The sequence below is a fragment of the Heptranchias perlo genome, chromosome 31 (genome assembly GCF_035084215.1).
Source record: "Heptranchias perlo isolate sHepPer1 chromosome 31, sHepPer1.hap1, whole genome shotgun sequence".
Classification (NCBI taxonomy): Eukaryota; Metazoa; Chordata; class Chondrichthyes; order Hexanchiformes; family Hexanchidae; genus Heptranchias; species Heptranchias perlo.
The window spans coordinates 34,714,844-34,731,084 of record NC_090355.1 but is presented as its reverse complement, the minus strand read 5'-3'; the positions used below and the strand labels follow the sequence as shown (position 1 = coordinate 34,731,084).

Genomic DNA, 16,241 nt, shown 5'->3' with positions numbered 1-16,241 from the left:
TACTTTTATATAAATTACATCGGTAAGATGGCACCATAAACAACTAACGTAACACTAAGAATCGAGTTATAAAAATAATATAAAGTTTACCCTGCTAAAGACTCAGCTAAGGCAGTGAGTTGTTGAGCCAGAGAGACTAGGAAGCCCCCAGGGGTGGGGGACTGGGTGATACAGTGGGTTAAGTCACTGGTCTATCACTTCTGGAATCTGGGTTCAAATCCAGCTCCACACCTGGAGTACTGTGTTCAGTTCTGGGCACCGCACCTTAGGAAGGATATATTGGCCTAGGATGGAGTGCAGCATAGATTTACTGGAATGATACCTGGACTCCAAGGGTTAAATTACGAGAAGAGATTACACAAACTAGGGTTGTATTCCCTGGAATTTAGAAGATTACGGGGTGATTTGATTGAAGTTTTCAAGATATTAAGGGGAACTGATAGGATAGATAGAGAAAAACTATTTCCTCTAGTCTAGGACTAGGGGACATAGCCTAAAAATTAGAGCCAGGACTTTCTACCACGCAAAGGGTGGTAGAAGTTTGGAACTCTCTTCCGCATACGGCAGTTGACACTAGCTCAATTGTTAATTTTAAATCTGACATTGATAGATTTTTGTTAACCAAAGGTATCAAGGGATATGGGGCTAAGACAGATATATGGAGTTGGGTCACAGATCAACCACGATTTCATTGAATGGTGGCGGAACAGGCTCGAGGGGCTAAATGGCCTACTCCTGTTCCTATGTAAGTTGTCTCTCTCCCTGCTTGCTGTCAGGATCCTATGTGAAATTACTTTGGACAATCCCAATCCAATTGCATAATTGGGACTCTCAATCAAGGATGGCTGATGTGGGTAATGGAAACATGGTAGGGGTGGCTGGGATTGATACCTATTGTCAGGGCAAAGTATAGGAAACTTTGCGTGGTATAAAAGGATCTGGGAATGCTTGTTACTATCATGTAGGTTGTTATGATCTGCAATGCGCTGCTTGAAAGGGTGGTGGAAGCAGATTCAATAGTAACTTTTGAAAGGGAAAGGAACAGGAAAAGGAAAAGGAAAAATTTGCAGGGCTCTGGGAAAACAGCAGGGAGAGTGGGACTAATTGGATAGCTCTTTCAAAGAGCCGGCACAGGCACAATGGGCCAAGTGCCCGCCTTCTGTGCTCTAGGTGCCTGAAGTGGAAAGTGTTCCATTTTCCAGTTCTAACATGCCTCTCCTTGATGAGCACAAAGCCTCACACAAAAAGTTAAGAAATTTCTGCAGTATGTTGAGTCAGTCATATCAGCTGGGGTGATATAGGGACATTGTAATTAGCTTTAGAGAGAGGAAACTTGACCAGGGTTCCCACTCCTGCTTGCAATCCAGGAGTGGAAGTGTATGTGTGATCCAGCAGCCTGCCAACACCCACTGTCTAGGCCACTTGGACAAGTGACCACAAGCTAACCAGGAACCAAGGAAACGAACCCCCATCAAGGAGCCAATGCAGGGAGGGGAGAAAATAGTTGGGGGAACAAATAGAGAAAAACTATAAAAATAAAGTTTGCAGATTAATAATCCTTATAGAATGTACCATTGAAAGGGACAGTCCCCACAGCAGTCTTACCCTCAAGTATTTGTTCTTGAAGTGAGAGGCTTTGAACTGAACAAACATCAGTGGGGTTGAGCAGAACATGAGAAAACTGTGAAACCTACACACCGGTTGCAGGGACTGACTAACTCCAACCAGACTCATCGCCCCACGTAGGACTCACTAAAGAAAGAGCTTGCATTTATATAGCACTTTTCACGGCCTCGGAATGACTCAAATTGCTTCAGAGACAACAAAGTGCCTTTGAAGTGTAGTCACTGATGTAATGTAGGAAACGCGGCAGCCAAATTGCAAACAGCATGGTCCCACAAACAGCAATGAGATAAATGATCAGATAATCTGTTTTTTGGTAGTATTGGTTGAAAGATAAATATTGGCCAGGACACCAGGGAGAACTCCCCTGCTCTTCTTCCAATAGTGCCATAAGATCTTTTATGTCCACCTGAGAGGACAGACGGGGCCTCGGTTGAACGGCTCACCTGACGGACGGCACCTCCCACAGCGCAGCGCTCCCTCAGTACTGCACTGAAGTGGCAGCCTAGATTACGTGCTCGAGTCTCTGGAATGGGTCTTTAACCCGCAACCTTCCAACCTTGAGGCGAGAGTGCTACCCACTGAGTTAAGGGTGATATTTAGTCACCAGTAGATGCACTAGAAGATCTGAGAAACTTCTCCAGTCATTCTCGATATAGGTGACAACCATATATTTGTTCAAAAAATACCCCAATTTGCTTTAATGTTTAATTTTTGGGACAAATATTCAAGGATAGTGCTTTGTCTTGGAGTATCCCTTTAAGCGGTCACAGAGCAGTTGCACGGCAGTGCAGTGGTGCTAAGCATTAACACCGAGTGCCATGGGGCAAAGAGGACATAAAATCAATCCCCTACTCTGCTCAGTTTGCTGAGCTAGAAGTTTACAACATGGAAACAGGCCCTTCGGCCCAACATGTCCATGTCGCCCAGTTTATACCACTAAGCTAGTCCCAATTGCCTGCACTTGGCCCATATCCCTCTATACCCATCTTACCCATGTAACTGTCCAAATGCTTTTTAAAAGACAAAATTGTACCCGCCTCTACTACTGCCTCTGGCAGCTCGTTCCAGACACTCACCACCCTTTGAGTGAAAAAATTGCCCCTCTGGACCCTTTTGTATCTCTCCCCTCTCACCGTAAATCTATGCCCCCTCGTTATAGACTCCCCTACCTTTGGGACAAGGTTTTGACTATCTACCTTATCTATGCCCCTCATTATTTTATAGACTTCTATAAGATCACCCCTAAACCTCCTACTCTCCAGGGAAAAAAGTCTCAGTCTATCCAACCTCTCCCTATAAGTCAAACCATCAAGTCCCGGTAGCATCCTAGTAAATCTTTTCTGCACTCTTTCTAGTTTAATAATATCCTTTCTATAATAGGGTGACCAGAACTGTACACAGTATTCCAAGTGTGGCCTTACTAATGTCTTGTACAACTTCAACAAGACATCCCAACTCCTGTATTCAATGTTCTGACCAATGAAACCAAGCATGCTGAATGCCTTCTTCACCACCCTATCCACCTGTGACTCCACTTTCAAGGAGCTATGAACCTGTACTCCTAGATCTCTTTGTTCTATAACTCTCCCCAACGCCCTACCATTAACGGAGTAGGTCCTGGCCCGATTCGATCTACCAAAATGCATCACCTCACATTTATCGGCCCACTGGCCCAATTCATCAAGATCCCGTTGCAATCCTAGATAACCTTCTTCACTGTCCACAATGCCACCAATCTTGGTGTCATCTGCAAACTTACTAACCATGCCTCTTAAATTCTCATCCAAATCATTAATATAAATAACAAATAACAGCGGACCCAGCACCGATCCCTGAGGCACACCGCTGGTCACAGGCCTCCAGTTTGAAAAACAACCCTCTACAACCACACTCTGTCTTCTGTCGTCAATCCAATTTTGTATCCAATTGGCTACCTCACCTTGGATCCCGTGAGATTTAACCTTATGTAACAACCTACCATGCGGTACCTTGTCAAAGGCTTTGCTAAAGTCCATGTAGACCACGTCTACTGCACAGCCCTCATCTATCTTCTTGGTTACCCCTTCAAAAAACTCAATCAAATTCGTGAGACATGATTTTCCTCTCACAAAACCATGCTGACTGTTCCTAATCAGTCCCTGCCTCTCCAAATGCCTGTAGATCCTGTCTCTCAGAATATCCTCTAACAACTTACCCACTCCGTCTGCCAGAGCTGCCAGAGCTCCGTCAAGCAAGGGGCTGACGATGGGGAGGAAGAAAAATCAGGCACAGTTGTCCAGTTGGGCGATAAACTCACGCTTCCCAGCAGACAGCTAAAGTGGTGCTGGGAACCATCCTACCACCAACAGACTAGGAACCCAGGTGAATGAAATAACTTGGAAATAAACATTTTTTATAAAGATAGTTAGATGAGTGCTAAATTTTCATGCTAAATTTTCAAGCTAAATTTAAATATTTCCTACTGAAAGTATAATATCATGTCTCTCCCCCCACCTCCACCCCCAAATTCAAAACTAAAATTCAAAGAACCACAGAGGTGATCAGTTCTGGTTAATTTAAGGTACTGAAGTTTTCTACAAGATACAAGAATGAGGAACATACAGAATGATACCAATTGGTCTTTTTTTTTCTTTTGTTAAATAAGTGCCAAAATGCAAATCAGATTTTGCAAACTTTGAGTTGAAAAACATTCCATCGTGCTTGTGCCGGAGTCGTTACATTTGGTGTGAATGTCAAGTAGAGAAGGGAACGATTAGACAGAGATCTGGCCCCTAATGGAAAGCGCCAGAGTGCAGATAAGGAGTGTGGAGGATGGGATATCTGGCTGCGACACTTCTTTTAGGAAATTTGTTTTTTGAAAAACACAATTGAAGCACAAGATCACTAAAAAGTCAAAAAGGTGAAATTACTTGGCGTACCTACTTCGAAAACAGAACCACGTACAGTACGGACAAGGGGTGGCACAGAACCAGGTCTCTCCTCCACTACCTGCCTCTCTCCCCAAACAAGAGGTAGAAATGGAATCTGCCACACTGGATGCAGACATACCTGCCCGAACGTAGAGTACAGGAATACTGGAATCTCGGCCACAGTCATCGCCAGGGCTTGGATAATGGACGCCCCGTCTGTCCTCCTCATCGACATCGCGCACTAAGGTCAATTGCTCCTGTGCGTCCGCAAGGCAAGCAAGATTCTGTTCGCCGAGGTTCCCGTGCAGTCAACCGTCAAGGGTCAGCGAGCAGAAGCGTTTCAATCGCTTCTCATCGCATTTTTCAAATTCTGCGGCGAGGCCCCTGGGGGAGAGGGGTGGTGGGGGAGGAGGGGAAGACAGCAGCAGCAGTCCCGACAAACTGAGCCGTCTCCTGGCCCCACTCTGTTTCTTTCCGATGGCAGTGGGTCAGCGATTAATCCCGGTTAATGTGCGGTTGCAATCAAAACTGCAGCCCTAGCCTCAGTGCTCTAACAACTTGTTCCTTCAAGATTAATAAAAGCCACAATTAAAAAAGAGCTGACGACAAAAAAAAACACACAACAGTGGCTCGATGCAGGTTCATGCCTCTGACTCCACACTCAGGAAAAAGCCAAACACTTCTCCGTAGGAGAGGCAAAAAAAAAGATGGTGACTCACTCAGGACTGCTACGTGATACCTCCTTGCAGTCAACCCCCACCCCCCTACCGCCGCCCCCGCTCCCATCAAGAGGAATCAGCGGAAATCATAGAGCAGGTCACCAGTCCTTGCAGCTGGAGAAAGTGGTTGGCTTTGAGGGTGGTGTGGTTGGGGGGAGGGGAGGGGGGGGGGGGGGGGGGAAGAGCGGGAGCGGAGAGAAGGGAGGAAAAAAGTCTTCGAGAAAATAAAATGAGCCAATAAGAGAGTAGCCCCAACTGGTAGGAGCATGCCTGTAATTCCCATTTACCCCCTAAGAATCATAGAGACTAACAGCACAGAAGGAGGCCATTCAGTTCATCACGTCTGTGCTGGCTCTTTAAGAACATAAGAAATAGGAGTAGGAGTAGGCCATACACCCCCTCGAGCCTGCTCCGCCATTCAATCAGATCGTGGCTGATCTTTAACTTCAACTCCACTTTCCTGCCCGATCCTCATGTCCCTTGATTTCCCTACAGTGCAAAAATCTACCTATCTCAGCCTCGAATATACTCGATGACTCAGCATCCACAGCCCGCTGAGGTAGAGAATTCTTAAGATTCACAACCCTCAGTGAAGAGATTCCTCCTCATCTCAGTCTTAAATGGCCGACCCCTTATTCTGCGACTATGCCCTCTAGTTCTAGACTCTCGAGCCGGGGAAACAACCTTTCAGCATCTACCCTGTCAAGTCCCCTCAGAATCTTATATGTTTCAATGAGATCACCACTCATTCTTCTAAACTCCAGACAGTATAGGCCCATTCTACTCAACCTCTCCTCATAGGACAACCCTCTCATCTCAGGAATTAATCTAGTGAACCTCTGTTGCACTGCCTCTAAGGCAAGTATATCCTTCATTAGATAAGGAGACCAAAACTGTGCTCAGTACTCTAGATGAGGTCTCACCAAAGCCCTGTACAATTGTAGGTAAGACTTCCTTACTCTTGTACTCCAACCCCCTTGCAATAAAGGCCAACATGCTATTTGCTTTCCTAATTGCCTTCTGTACCTGCATGCTAACTTTTTGTGTTTCTTGTACCAGGGCACCTAAGTCTCTCTGGACACCAACATTTAATAGTTTCTCACCATTTAAAAAAATATTCTGTTTTTCTATTCTTCCTACCAAAGTGAATAACCTCACATTTCCCCACATTATATTCCATCTGCTACCTTTTTACCCACTCACTTAACCTGTCTATATCCCTTTGCAGACTCTGACCTCCTCACTGCTTACTTTCCCACCTAGCTTTGTATTGTCAGAGCAATCCAAAACTATTCCCACTGCCCCACACTCTCTCCTCCATAGTCCTGCATCTTCCTCTGCTTCACATATTATCCCCTTTTCCCTTAAAGATGCAATGGTCTCTGCCTCAGCCACTCCCTCTGGCAAAGCATTCTATGGTCCTACAACTCTCTGCATAATGAAATTTCTCCCAATCTCTCTCCTTATTCTCAGTGACAATTTTAAATTGATGACCGACTCCCCAATCAAAGGGAATTGTCTTTTCCTATTCACCCCATCATCATTTTACTATCCTCTCCTAAAATTTCTCTGCTCTAATCGAAATAGTACCCCCAGTATCTCAAGTCTCTTTATAACTAGTTTCCCAATCTGGCATCATACTAATGAATCCACGCTATACGCTCTCTATGACTTTAGTGTCCTTTCTATAATGAGGACTGCACACTATGGCCTAACCCAATGTTTTATACAAATTTATCATTACCGCTTTGCTCTTGTACTCTATGCCCCAAAATGCTGTTGGCCTTTATAATAGATTTATCTACCTACACTTACACTTTCAGGGAGATTTGAATCTCTAATCCCCCCTTTTTATCCACAACCTTCGTGTCTATCCGTTGAGTGTATACTCCCATTCCTTGCTTTTCCTCGCAAAATGAGATGGCCCCAGACTAATTTTATGTGGGACACTCACAACTAGCAGAGATTAAGACCCAGGTCCCAGATTTGAATGGGACCCCCAGCAGGGTGATTCCAAAGCTCAATGGAACACTGCATTGTACAGATGGGAAAGCTCTGTGTATCATCAGCCCTTTAAATGTCAGGATAACAGAGAGAGAGGCAATGTCCCAATTTCAACTTCTCTGGAAAATAAAGCAGCACCCAACACAACACAGTCCGTATTTTAACAGGATCACTGCACAAACAGGAACAATGAATGCAGGGACCAGTACTTCAATGCAGTATGATCTTCCCCTGTTAGTACAGTCAGAGAATGTTTCTCTCTATCATCACAGCATTCCAAAGCGTTTTCAGTTTTAAACATAGCACCTAGGCCGGTAGCTGCAGGTCCGGCAGTGAGCGTTTCCAAATGTGTTCAGCACACAAATCAACATTAATCTCGGCTCAAGTGGTGTACAACAACTACAACGTACATTTATATCTAGCGCCTTTAATGTAGCAAAACGTCCCAAGGCACTTCACAGGAGCGTTATCAAACAAAATTTGACACCGAGCCAACACAAGGAGATATTGGGACAGGTGATCAAAAGCTTTTGTCAAAGAGGTGGGTTTTAAGGAGCACTTTAAAAGCAAGAGAAAGAAATGGAGGGGTTTAGGGAGGGAATTCCAGATCTTAGAGCCTAGGCGGCTGAAGGCACGGCCGCTAATGGTGGAGCGATGAAAATTGGGGATGCGCAAGAGGCCAGAATTGGAGCGGTTCAGAGATCACGGAGGGTTGTAGGGCTGGAGGAGGTTACAGAGATAGGGAGGAGTGAGGCCATGGAGGGATTTGAAAACAAAGATGAGAATTTTGATTGTGCCAGGATTAAAAGCAGACCAGGAAGTATAAAAAGATCTTCACAATCACAAACATTAGACAGGACCTCACATATGCACTGCTCCAACATGTCCACAGTACACGTGAATACCAGCTTATTCTTGTCTTATATCACTTTTCCAATAGTTCTACACAATCACATACATGACACTAGACTCGTGCACAACTCACAAACAGTGGTTTTAATATTGTGAAACTGTGTCCTTTCACACCGTCCCCTCAAAAAAACAGAAATCTTCCACCTAACACTCCAATCCCAATTCTCCCATGACCTGTGCATTCTCCGCATTTCAATACAATTGCTGTAAAGATGCTGCTCAGGCAATCACAAGACTGACTGACTGACTCTCAAGTCAGTCAACCAAGTACAAGAAAGATGATTACCCGAAAGCTTACATCGCCCCAGACATCCAGCAGAGGGGCCTTTTTGAAAGGGGGGAGCCGGGGGGGGGGGGGGTTGGGAAAGAGAATCTTTCACTAGTTACAAAAAAAAATGCTCATGGCAGTTGGAAGTGTGTCCCTTTTATTTAAAATGTTATTTCTTGCAAGTACAGTGTGGGTGACCTTGCCACTGAAAGGATGAAACTATTCAGTGCTGGAGACCGACTGCAGCTCTGCTGTGGACTTAATTAGAGGGGGTTAGGCTAAGTCTATGGCCCACAGAGAGCAACCAGAAAGGAAGATTCCCGTTATCCATATCAGCTATTTTAAAAAAGGGTGACAGGTACACCATGTTTTAATTTATAAAATCGTTTTTCCAATCTGTCATTATTTTTGAGACTTTCCGGTTGCACTGCGAGAGAAACAGGGCTTGATTTTTAACCGAACATTTCAGCTTTGTGATTCAGTACGCTGCAAGTAATGAAACGTATCCCCCTCTAGGAGTTGTCTGAAGGAAAGACACCCTGTTAACAGTCAGAATGATGGTTAATTAGGTTAAAACCAGGGCTGTAGTGCGAAGGGTCAGGGCCTATAATACTGAAAAGGAGACAAGGTAAATCAAGAAGCTGTAATAAGGAGATATCAAGCTTGGGGTTTAAAGGACTGTAAATATTAGGAAGAAGGGGAGACTGATGGAGGTAAGAAGTTGCCCAGTTCTAAAAGGCATGGAAAAGTGTGAGTTACAATAGATGAATCAGGTAGAAATTAAGATCAACACTGTTTTTCTACATTCAGGGGGCAAATGCACAACCTGGTACAGAACCAAGCCACACCAAAGGGTCAATCCCCAACGCGTGTCAAGCTAGCTGGTTCCAGCCAAAGCAGAGAGCCATCATTGGCTTCAGCACCCCTGAGGAGGAAAAATTCAGCTCGGATTTCTGCCCCCGATTGCCACCCAGTAACTCCTGCTGGAAAGTGAAAGTGAACGAATGAATGAACAGATGTGGCATAGAATTTATAGCTCAAAGTGCTGCCTATAACTAACATAGGATTTTGTCGCTCAGAGTTATCAGCTCAGCCCATTAGTGGAATGTAAACTGTATCCCACAGGTGCGTACAATCAGGTATCCTGGAATTAGGAAATGTTCCACCGGAAAGTAACACGAGTATTTTTGAAATGTAATATTGCGGGTAAATAACTCTCAAATTTCCCCCTCCCCTTCAGGGCTCCCTAGGTCAGGGGGCGGGGGGGGGGGGGCAGGTGACCTGCGGCCAATACCTCTGCCATTGCGGGTGCTGAGGGGGCTGATAGGAATGCTCTGGATCAACCCAGTAAGGACACACCCTCCCCATAGCGATGCAAGCTGAGATGAGACACCCAGTGGGAAGGATTGAACCTACATCTGTCCCACTCTCAATGGTGCCACGTACTGGTGCTTGAATGCATTACGCCACCAAACGACAAAATCAGAAGAGTAGGTTTCTTTCTTTGAACAGTTCGCAGTTACTGGCCCAAGCAAAAGGTACATGTTATATTTGGTCAGAACTGCTGTGAAGAAATGTTTTAAATTATCAGATAAAAGCACCTCTCCTGTCTCAGTGTATAAATGTAGCACCCAGTGTAGTATTGAGCCACAGGGGCAGATTTAGCTGTTTTTGCATCTGGGCCAGGAACATTTAAATTCACGGGCGGAAACTTGGGCAGGATCCCTTACAGTCGAGCACCCAAGCAATTCGATGCTCCCTGGTACAGGAGAGGGAAAACCCGCCCCCTAGAGACCAGAAAGGTTTGACAGCCAGTCTGTACTGAGTTAGCTGATTTCTGCTGTGATTGTAAACCTGCCCTCAGCACCTCTGAATTGCAGAAAGGAAAAGGCAACTCACAGCTCCATGGAAAGCATCCCTAAAAGTATTGATCTGGGCTCTCAAATTAATTTTCCCTCCTTCTTCCCAAATTTCTCTGTACTCGCCTAAAGGTGCTGAATGTTGCTGGGATACAGAGACGCTAAGGCTCATGGTAGCTTCTTATTTCATTCTCAGAATGTGGGCATTGCTGGTATTTATTGCCCATTCCCCTAGTTACGCTGAGAAGGTGGTGGTGGGCCTCCTTCTTGAACCACTAGATAGTGGATTGACACAACTGGGTGGCTTGCTAGGCCACTTCAGAGGGCAGTTAAGGGTCAAGAGTGTGGGACTGGAGTCACATACAAGCAGGTAAGGACAGCAAGTTTCCATCCCTAAAGGGCATTAGTGAACCATTTGGGTTTTATGACAATCTGACAGCTTCATGGTCACTTTTACTGATACCAGCCTTTTATTTCCAGATTTTTAAAAACTGAATTCAAATTCTCAAACGGCCGCGATGGAATTTGAACTTGCGTTCACTGGATTATTAGTCCAGGCCTCTGGATTACCAGCCCAGTAACAGAGACGCTACACTACCGTACGTACCTGTGCTCCAACTGAGATCAGGTAACAGCACAGGCCAGGGATGGAACCCGGGACCCTCCTCTTATGTTCTGTCTCAGTGCCATTGTGGGTGGTACATTTAGCCACTGAGCCATAAGGGGGTGATATTGCTTCAGTTAATCATATTACTATCAATGACCTTGAAATAATTTGTCACTTAAACAATACGAGGAATGGGCTTAAAAACCTTAAAGGAAAGTACCTTGGACACAGAGTGAGGCTCACCTCCCACAATTCCACCAGACATCTTCAGCCCCAGGGTTGGGGGATGCAGGATATGGTTTGGTAGAGAATAAATCCTACTTCCTGTTAACAAAAAGAAACAAAACTTATCAAGGAGATTTGTTGCAACCTCTGCAGCGTTTATATTGAGGGGCAAGGACTGAACATAAAGGAGCGAGCTATGGATGCAGGGGACTGAGGAAATGTCAAAAAAAGCTATTTCTATCCCAATAGAACATATTTTACTCAAGTTAAAAAGGTTAATTTCTAGCGAAAATGCTAACTGTAGTGATTATTGCGCTATTAAAGAGGTACAATGTTATAACTACAACAACTTGCATTTATATAGTGCCTTCAACATAAAGTAAAATGTCCCAAGGCACTTCACAGAGGCGTAATCACACAAAACAGGGTGCTGAGCCAAAGGAGATATTGGGAGTGGTGGAAATGGCTTTTATGGATGATTTAGGGAGGGAATTCCAGTGGGACCTAGGTAGCTAAAGGCACAGCCGCCAATGATGGAGTTTCCTGCTTAATCTAAAATTAAACAAGAAAAATACATGAAATGATTCTCCCCCTCATAATTTTTTCAAAAATAAAAATGCTAGCAGCGTTTGTGAATACATTTTTATATTTAAAAATAGTAAAAACGCAAAGATGAAAATCTAATCGCTAACTAAATGAAGCAAACCAGCCCTAGTTACACAGATTACTACTACTGGCCAGTGGGGTCACGTTGCTATAATTCAATCCAGCAGCTCGGATAACATCCTGAGCAGTGAGAAGCAAATGTCAGCTGATCCCTGCCCTTCATTGTAGACTGAATTACAGCATAAAGGAGAATGTCTACGACCTTTGATATATATTACAGCTCTGCCTCCAGCTCGTAAAGTGGCACATATCACCTCGCAGGTGGTTTTTTCCCCTGCCTCCAGATGCAAAACACTTCCAACAGTAACCAGACATAACTGCCTTCGTTGGCTGACATTTTTGCTCTTGCAATTTTTTTTGCGCTGCACAGGCCACTGCTACAGGTTGGACCAGACTGTTTGTAACCTTGGCATCCTATATGACCCCAAGCTGGGCTTGCAAACCCATATCCACGTCACCACAAAGACCACCTACTTCCGGCTCAGACCATCTGCTCTGAAAACACCTTCCATGCCTTTGTCACTTCCAGATTAGACTATTCCAATGCTCTCCTGGCCGGCCTCCCATCCTCCATAAACCTCAACTCTTCCAAAACACTGCTGCTCGAATCCTGTCCTGTACCATGGGATCACCCATCACCCCTGTCCTCACTGATCTACACTGGCTCCTGATCCCCCAACGATTTGAATTTTAAATTCTCATCCTCGTGTTTCAATCCTTTCATGGACCTGCCCCTCCATGTCTTTGGAGCCTCTTCCAGCACTACAACCCCCCCAGAACTCTGCACTCCTTTGACTCTGGCCTTTTGTTCACTCCCCAAGCAACCCTTGCCACCACCATCGGTGGCCATGCCTTCAGCCATGTAGGAATCCCCACCCTAAATCTTTAAGGCCCTCCTTAAAACCTACCTTTTTAACCAAACGTTTAGTCGCCCCTCCTGATATCCCCTTCTTTGGCTCAATGTCCATTTTTGTCTGATTACATTTCTGTGAAGCACCTTGGGAAGTTTTACTATGTTAAAGGCGCTATATAAAAGCAGGTTGTTTTAACCAGCGGGTTGTCAGCATGGAATGCTTTGCCACAGGGAGTAGCTAAAGGAGAAACCAACTCATCTTTTAAGGGAAAATTGGATAAACATTTGAAGCAGGCAATGATACCGGGTTATGGGGAGAGAGCGGGGCAGTGGCATTAGTTTCAGATTGCTCTAGCAAAACGTCAGCACAGACATGACAGAATGGCCTGTTTCTGTATTGTAAATTGCTACAGTTCTATGTTGCTACTAGACAAAAAGGGAAAATAAAGAGGTGGCTTGTGATAGTCCTTAAAATGGACCAAACTTCCAGACATCAATGGGGAAGAATGGACACAACATGAGAGGAGTTCCCTTTGCTGACATCATTGCAGTACCTCTGCTTCATTGCTGCAGGAGTTCCTCAGGGCAGTGTCCTATGCTGTCCTAGGCCCAACCATCCACAGCTGCTTCATCAATGACCTTCCCTCCATCATAAGGTCAGAAATGGGGATGTTCGCTGGTGATTGCAAAAGTTCAGTTCCATTCGCAACCCCTCAGATAACGAAGCAGTCCGTGCCCGCGTGCAGCAAGACCCGGACAACATCCAGGCTTGGGCTGGTAAGTGGCAAGTAACATTCGTGCCAGACAAATGCTAGGTAATGACCATCTCCAACAAGAGAGAATCCAACCACCTCCCCTTGACATTCAACAGCATTACCATCACCGAATCCCCCACCATCAACATCCTGGGGGTCCCCATTGACCAGAAACTTAACTGGACCAGACACATAAATACTGTGGCTACATTATTCTGCGGCGAGTGACTCACCTCCTGACTCCCCAAAGCCTTTCCACCATCTACAAGGCACAAGTCAGGAGTGTGATGGAATACTCTCCACTTGCCTGGATGAGTGCAGCTCCAACAACATTCAAGAAGCTCGGCACTATCCAGGACAAAGCAGCCAGCTCAATTGGCACCCCATCCACCACCCTAAACATTCACTCCCTTCACCACCGGCGCACTGTGGCGGCAGTGTGTACCATCCACAGGATGCACTGCAGCAACTCGCCAAGGCTTCTTCGACAGCACCTCCCAAACCCGCAACCTCTACTACTTAAAGGACAAGGGCAGCAGGCACATGGGAATACCACCACCTGCACGTTCCCCTCCAAGTCACACACCATACCGACTTGAAAATATATCGCCGTTCCTTCATCGTCGCTGGGTCAAAATCCTGCAACGCCCTACCTAACAGCACTGTGAAAGAACCTTCACCGCAAGGACTGCAGCGGTTCAAGAAGGCGGCTCACCACCACCTTCTCAAGGGCAATTAGGGATGGGCAATAAATGTTGGCCTTGCCAGCGATGCCCACACCCCATGAATGAATAAAAAAAATAGCGTTTTTCACAACCTCATGACATCCCGAAGCACTTTACAGCCAATTAAATACTTTTCTGAAGCGCAGTCACTGTTGTAATGTGGGAAACACGGCACCCAATATGCGCCCAGCAAGGTCCCACAAACAGATATGAGATATACGACCAGTGTTGGTTGAGGGATACGTATTGGCCAGGACACCCGGAAGACCTCCCCTGCTCTTCTTCAAAAGAGTGCCATGGGATCTTTTACATCCACCCGAGAGGGCAGGCGTTTAACGTCTCATCCAAAAGACAGTACCTCTGACAGTGCAGCTCTCCCTCAGTACTGCAGTGGTGTGTGAGCCTAGATTTTCTTTCCTCCAATGAAAACAAGTTAATATATTGAATACGTACTAAACAATTTCAAAGTGCTAAAAACATTAAAGAGTCTGAGAGGCACTCTAAAAGCAAAGGAGTCGAGCAATTCAGCAAATGGGTCAGAAAGGAATTAGACATCAGTTATTCAGGAGCCAAAGGAATGCAATAACACCTCACGCTGTAATATTTTTGCTTAGGGAGAGAATCACTAGAAACCAATCTATTCAGTGTTCATTCTAGAGAACACAATTGCTGTAAGCGAGTTACATGCCAGGAAGAAACTCAAGGGGTTTAGATATTGCTATAAATAACAAAAAACCAAGCTTGAGTAGTTTACAGAGTCAGGTGATCCCCCAGTGTGCGCTCATCCATTGAACATACCCGTCAATTTTTTCCACATATGCATACTGCGTCACTAAGATATAACACTCTTGTATAACTCAAAGTAAATAGCCTGTTACCCAATATAAGGCTGCTTTATACACATTGCAGTCGTGCTGTAACAAACAAGTCAGGCACACCCGATATATTCATTATAGCAAGCTGTTCACTGTACTAATTTACTGTACTTCCTACATTAAGTCGCTCCTTAAAACCCACCTCTTTGACCAACCTTTTGGTCACCTGTCCTAATAGCTCTTTACGTGGCTGGTTGTTAAAGGCGCTACATAAATGCAAGTTACAACAGTGACTACACTTCAACAGTACTTCAGCGGCTGCAAAGCGCTTTGGGACATCCTGAGGTCATGAAAGGCGCTATATAAATGCAAGTGCTTTCTTTTTACTTGCCAACTGTATAAGTCATGCTAAAATGCCTATTGTATCTCAAATACAGCCAATAATTACAAACTGCCTGATTCCTGCTGGGATCATGATGCTGACACCAGGAGGAGCTTTGTGTTTGGGCAAAGCACTGCGATTGGACCACGAACTGTACTTGCGATGCTGTGGCCAAATGTACGTCTCACCTTAAATGTGTCGACAGCATCGTAAATCATCCATCGTGCTTTAACCCATCATCTGTTCAGTTAAATCAAGCTGATTTGTCAAACAGCCAACTGTTGCTGTACTGATATGAAATACTACCATCACCAACAATCAGGAACCAGCAACCCCCAAATAACCAACCAAACTGCTCAAATGTTTTTTTCAAAGTTTGCAAACAGCAACTATCACAAACCAATCATCGGCCTTAAAAATATTTCTCCATGAGCTTTGAGTGGCCAATCCTACTTCCCAGAAAGCCACACACATGCACTTTCAAGCAGGAGTCACTGCATAGTGATCAAGAGCTTGAACAGCAGCTTATCCAACCCCCTTCTAGCATAGGAACCTACCGTCTTACCTACTGCTGCCCCAGATGAGATCAGCTAGCTCAGCACAGACGAGGGATCACGCCTGCTTTGTATATTCCTAGATGGGTGGTAAACAGCAACAAGTGCACCTGCTAATGAAATACTATCGGGAAAAAAAGTCCTTTAAAATCAGCCAACCGTCTTTCGGCATTTGGAATACAGTTTCAGTACTTAATATTTCACAGGAGATACCAAGACAATTCTGTATGAGATCACCAACATGCTACACCACAGAGGGTGGTGCTCAGTTCAAACCGATGAACCATAGAAATGGAACCATAGAAAAGATACAGCACAGAACGGGGCCATTCAGCACCAGCTTGAAGAACAACCAGGTGCCC

At 45.0% G+C, this 16,241-nt stretch overlaps 1 protein-coding gene across 3 annotated transcripts in view; it reads right to left on the bottom strand.

Annotated features, from left to right (window-relative positions):
• The window catches only part of miga2 (mitoguardin 2), a 54,804-nt gene that overhangs the window by 31,652 nt on the left and 6,911 nt on the right, over window positions 1-16,241 (bottom strand). Inside the window, exons 1-2 of one of the 3 annotated variants that reach the window (XM_067969971.1) lie at window positions 11,148-11,216; window positions 4,675-5,099 (exon numbers count right to left, since the gene is read on the bottom strand). In XM_067969971.1, coding sequence (XP_067826072.1) covers window positions 4,675-4,770 — 96 coding nt within the window. In that variant the 5' untranslated portion in view covers window positions 4,771-5,099; window positions 11,148-11,216. Of the gene's footprint in view, window positions 1-4,674; window positions 5,100-11,124; window positions 11,229-16,241 lie in introns of those variants that run through there. The other 2 variants (XM_067969970.1, XM_067969972.1) reach the window with 2 other exon arrangements.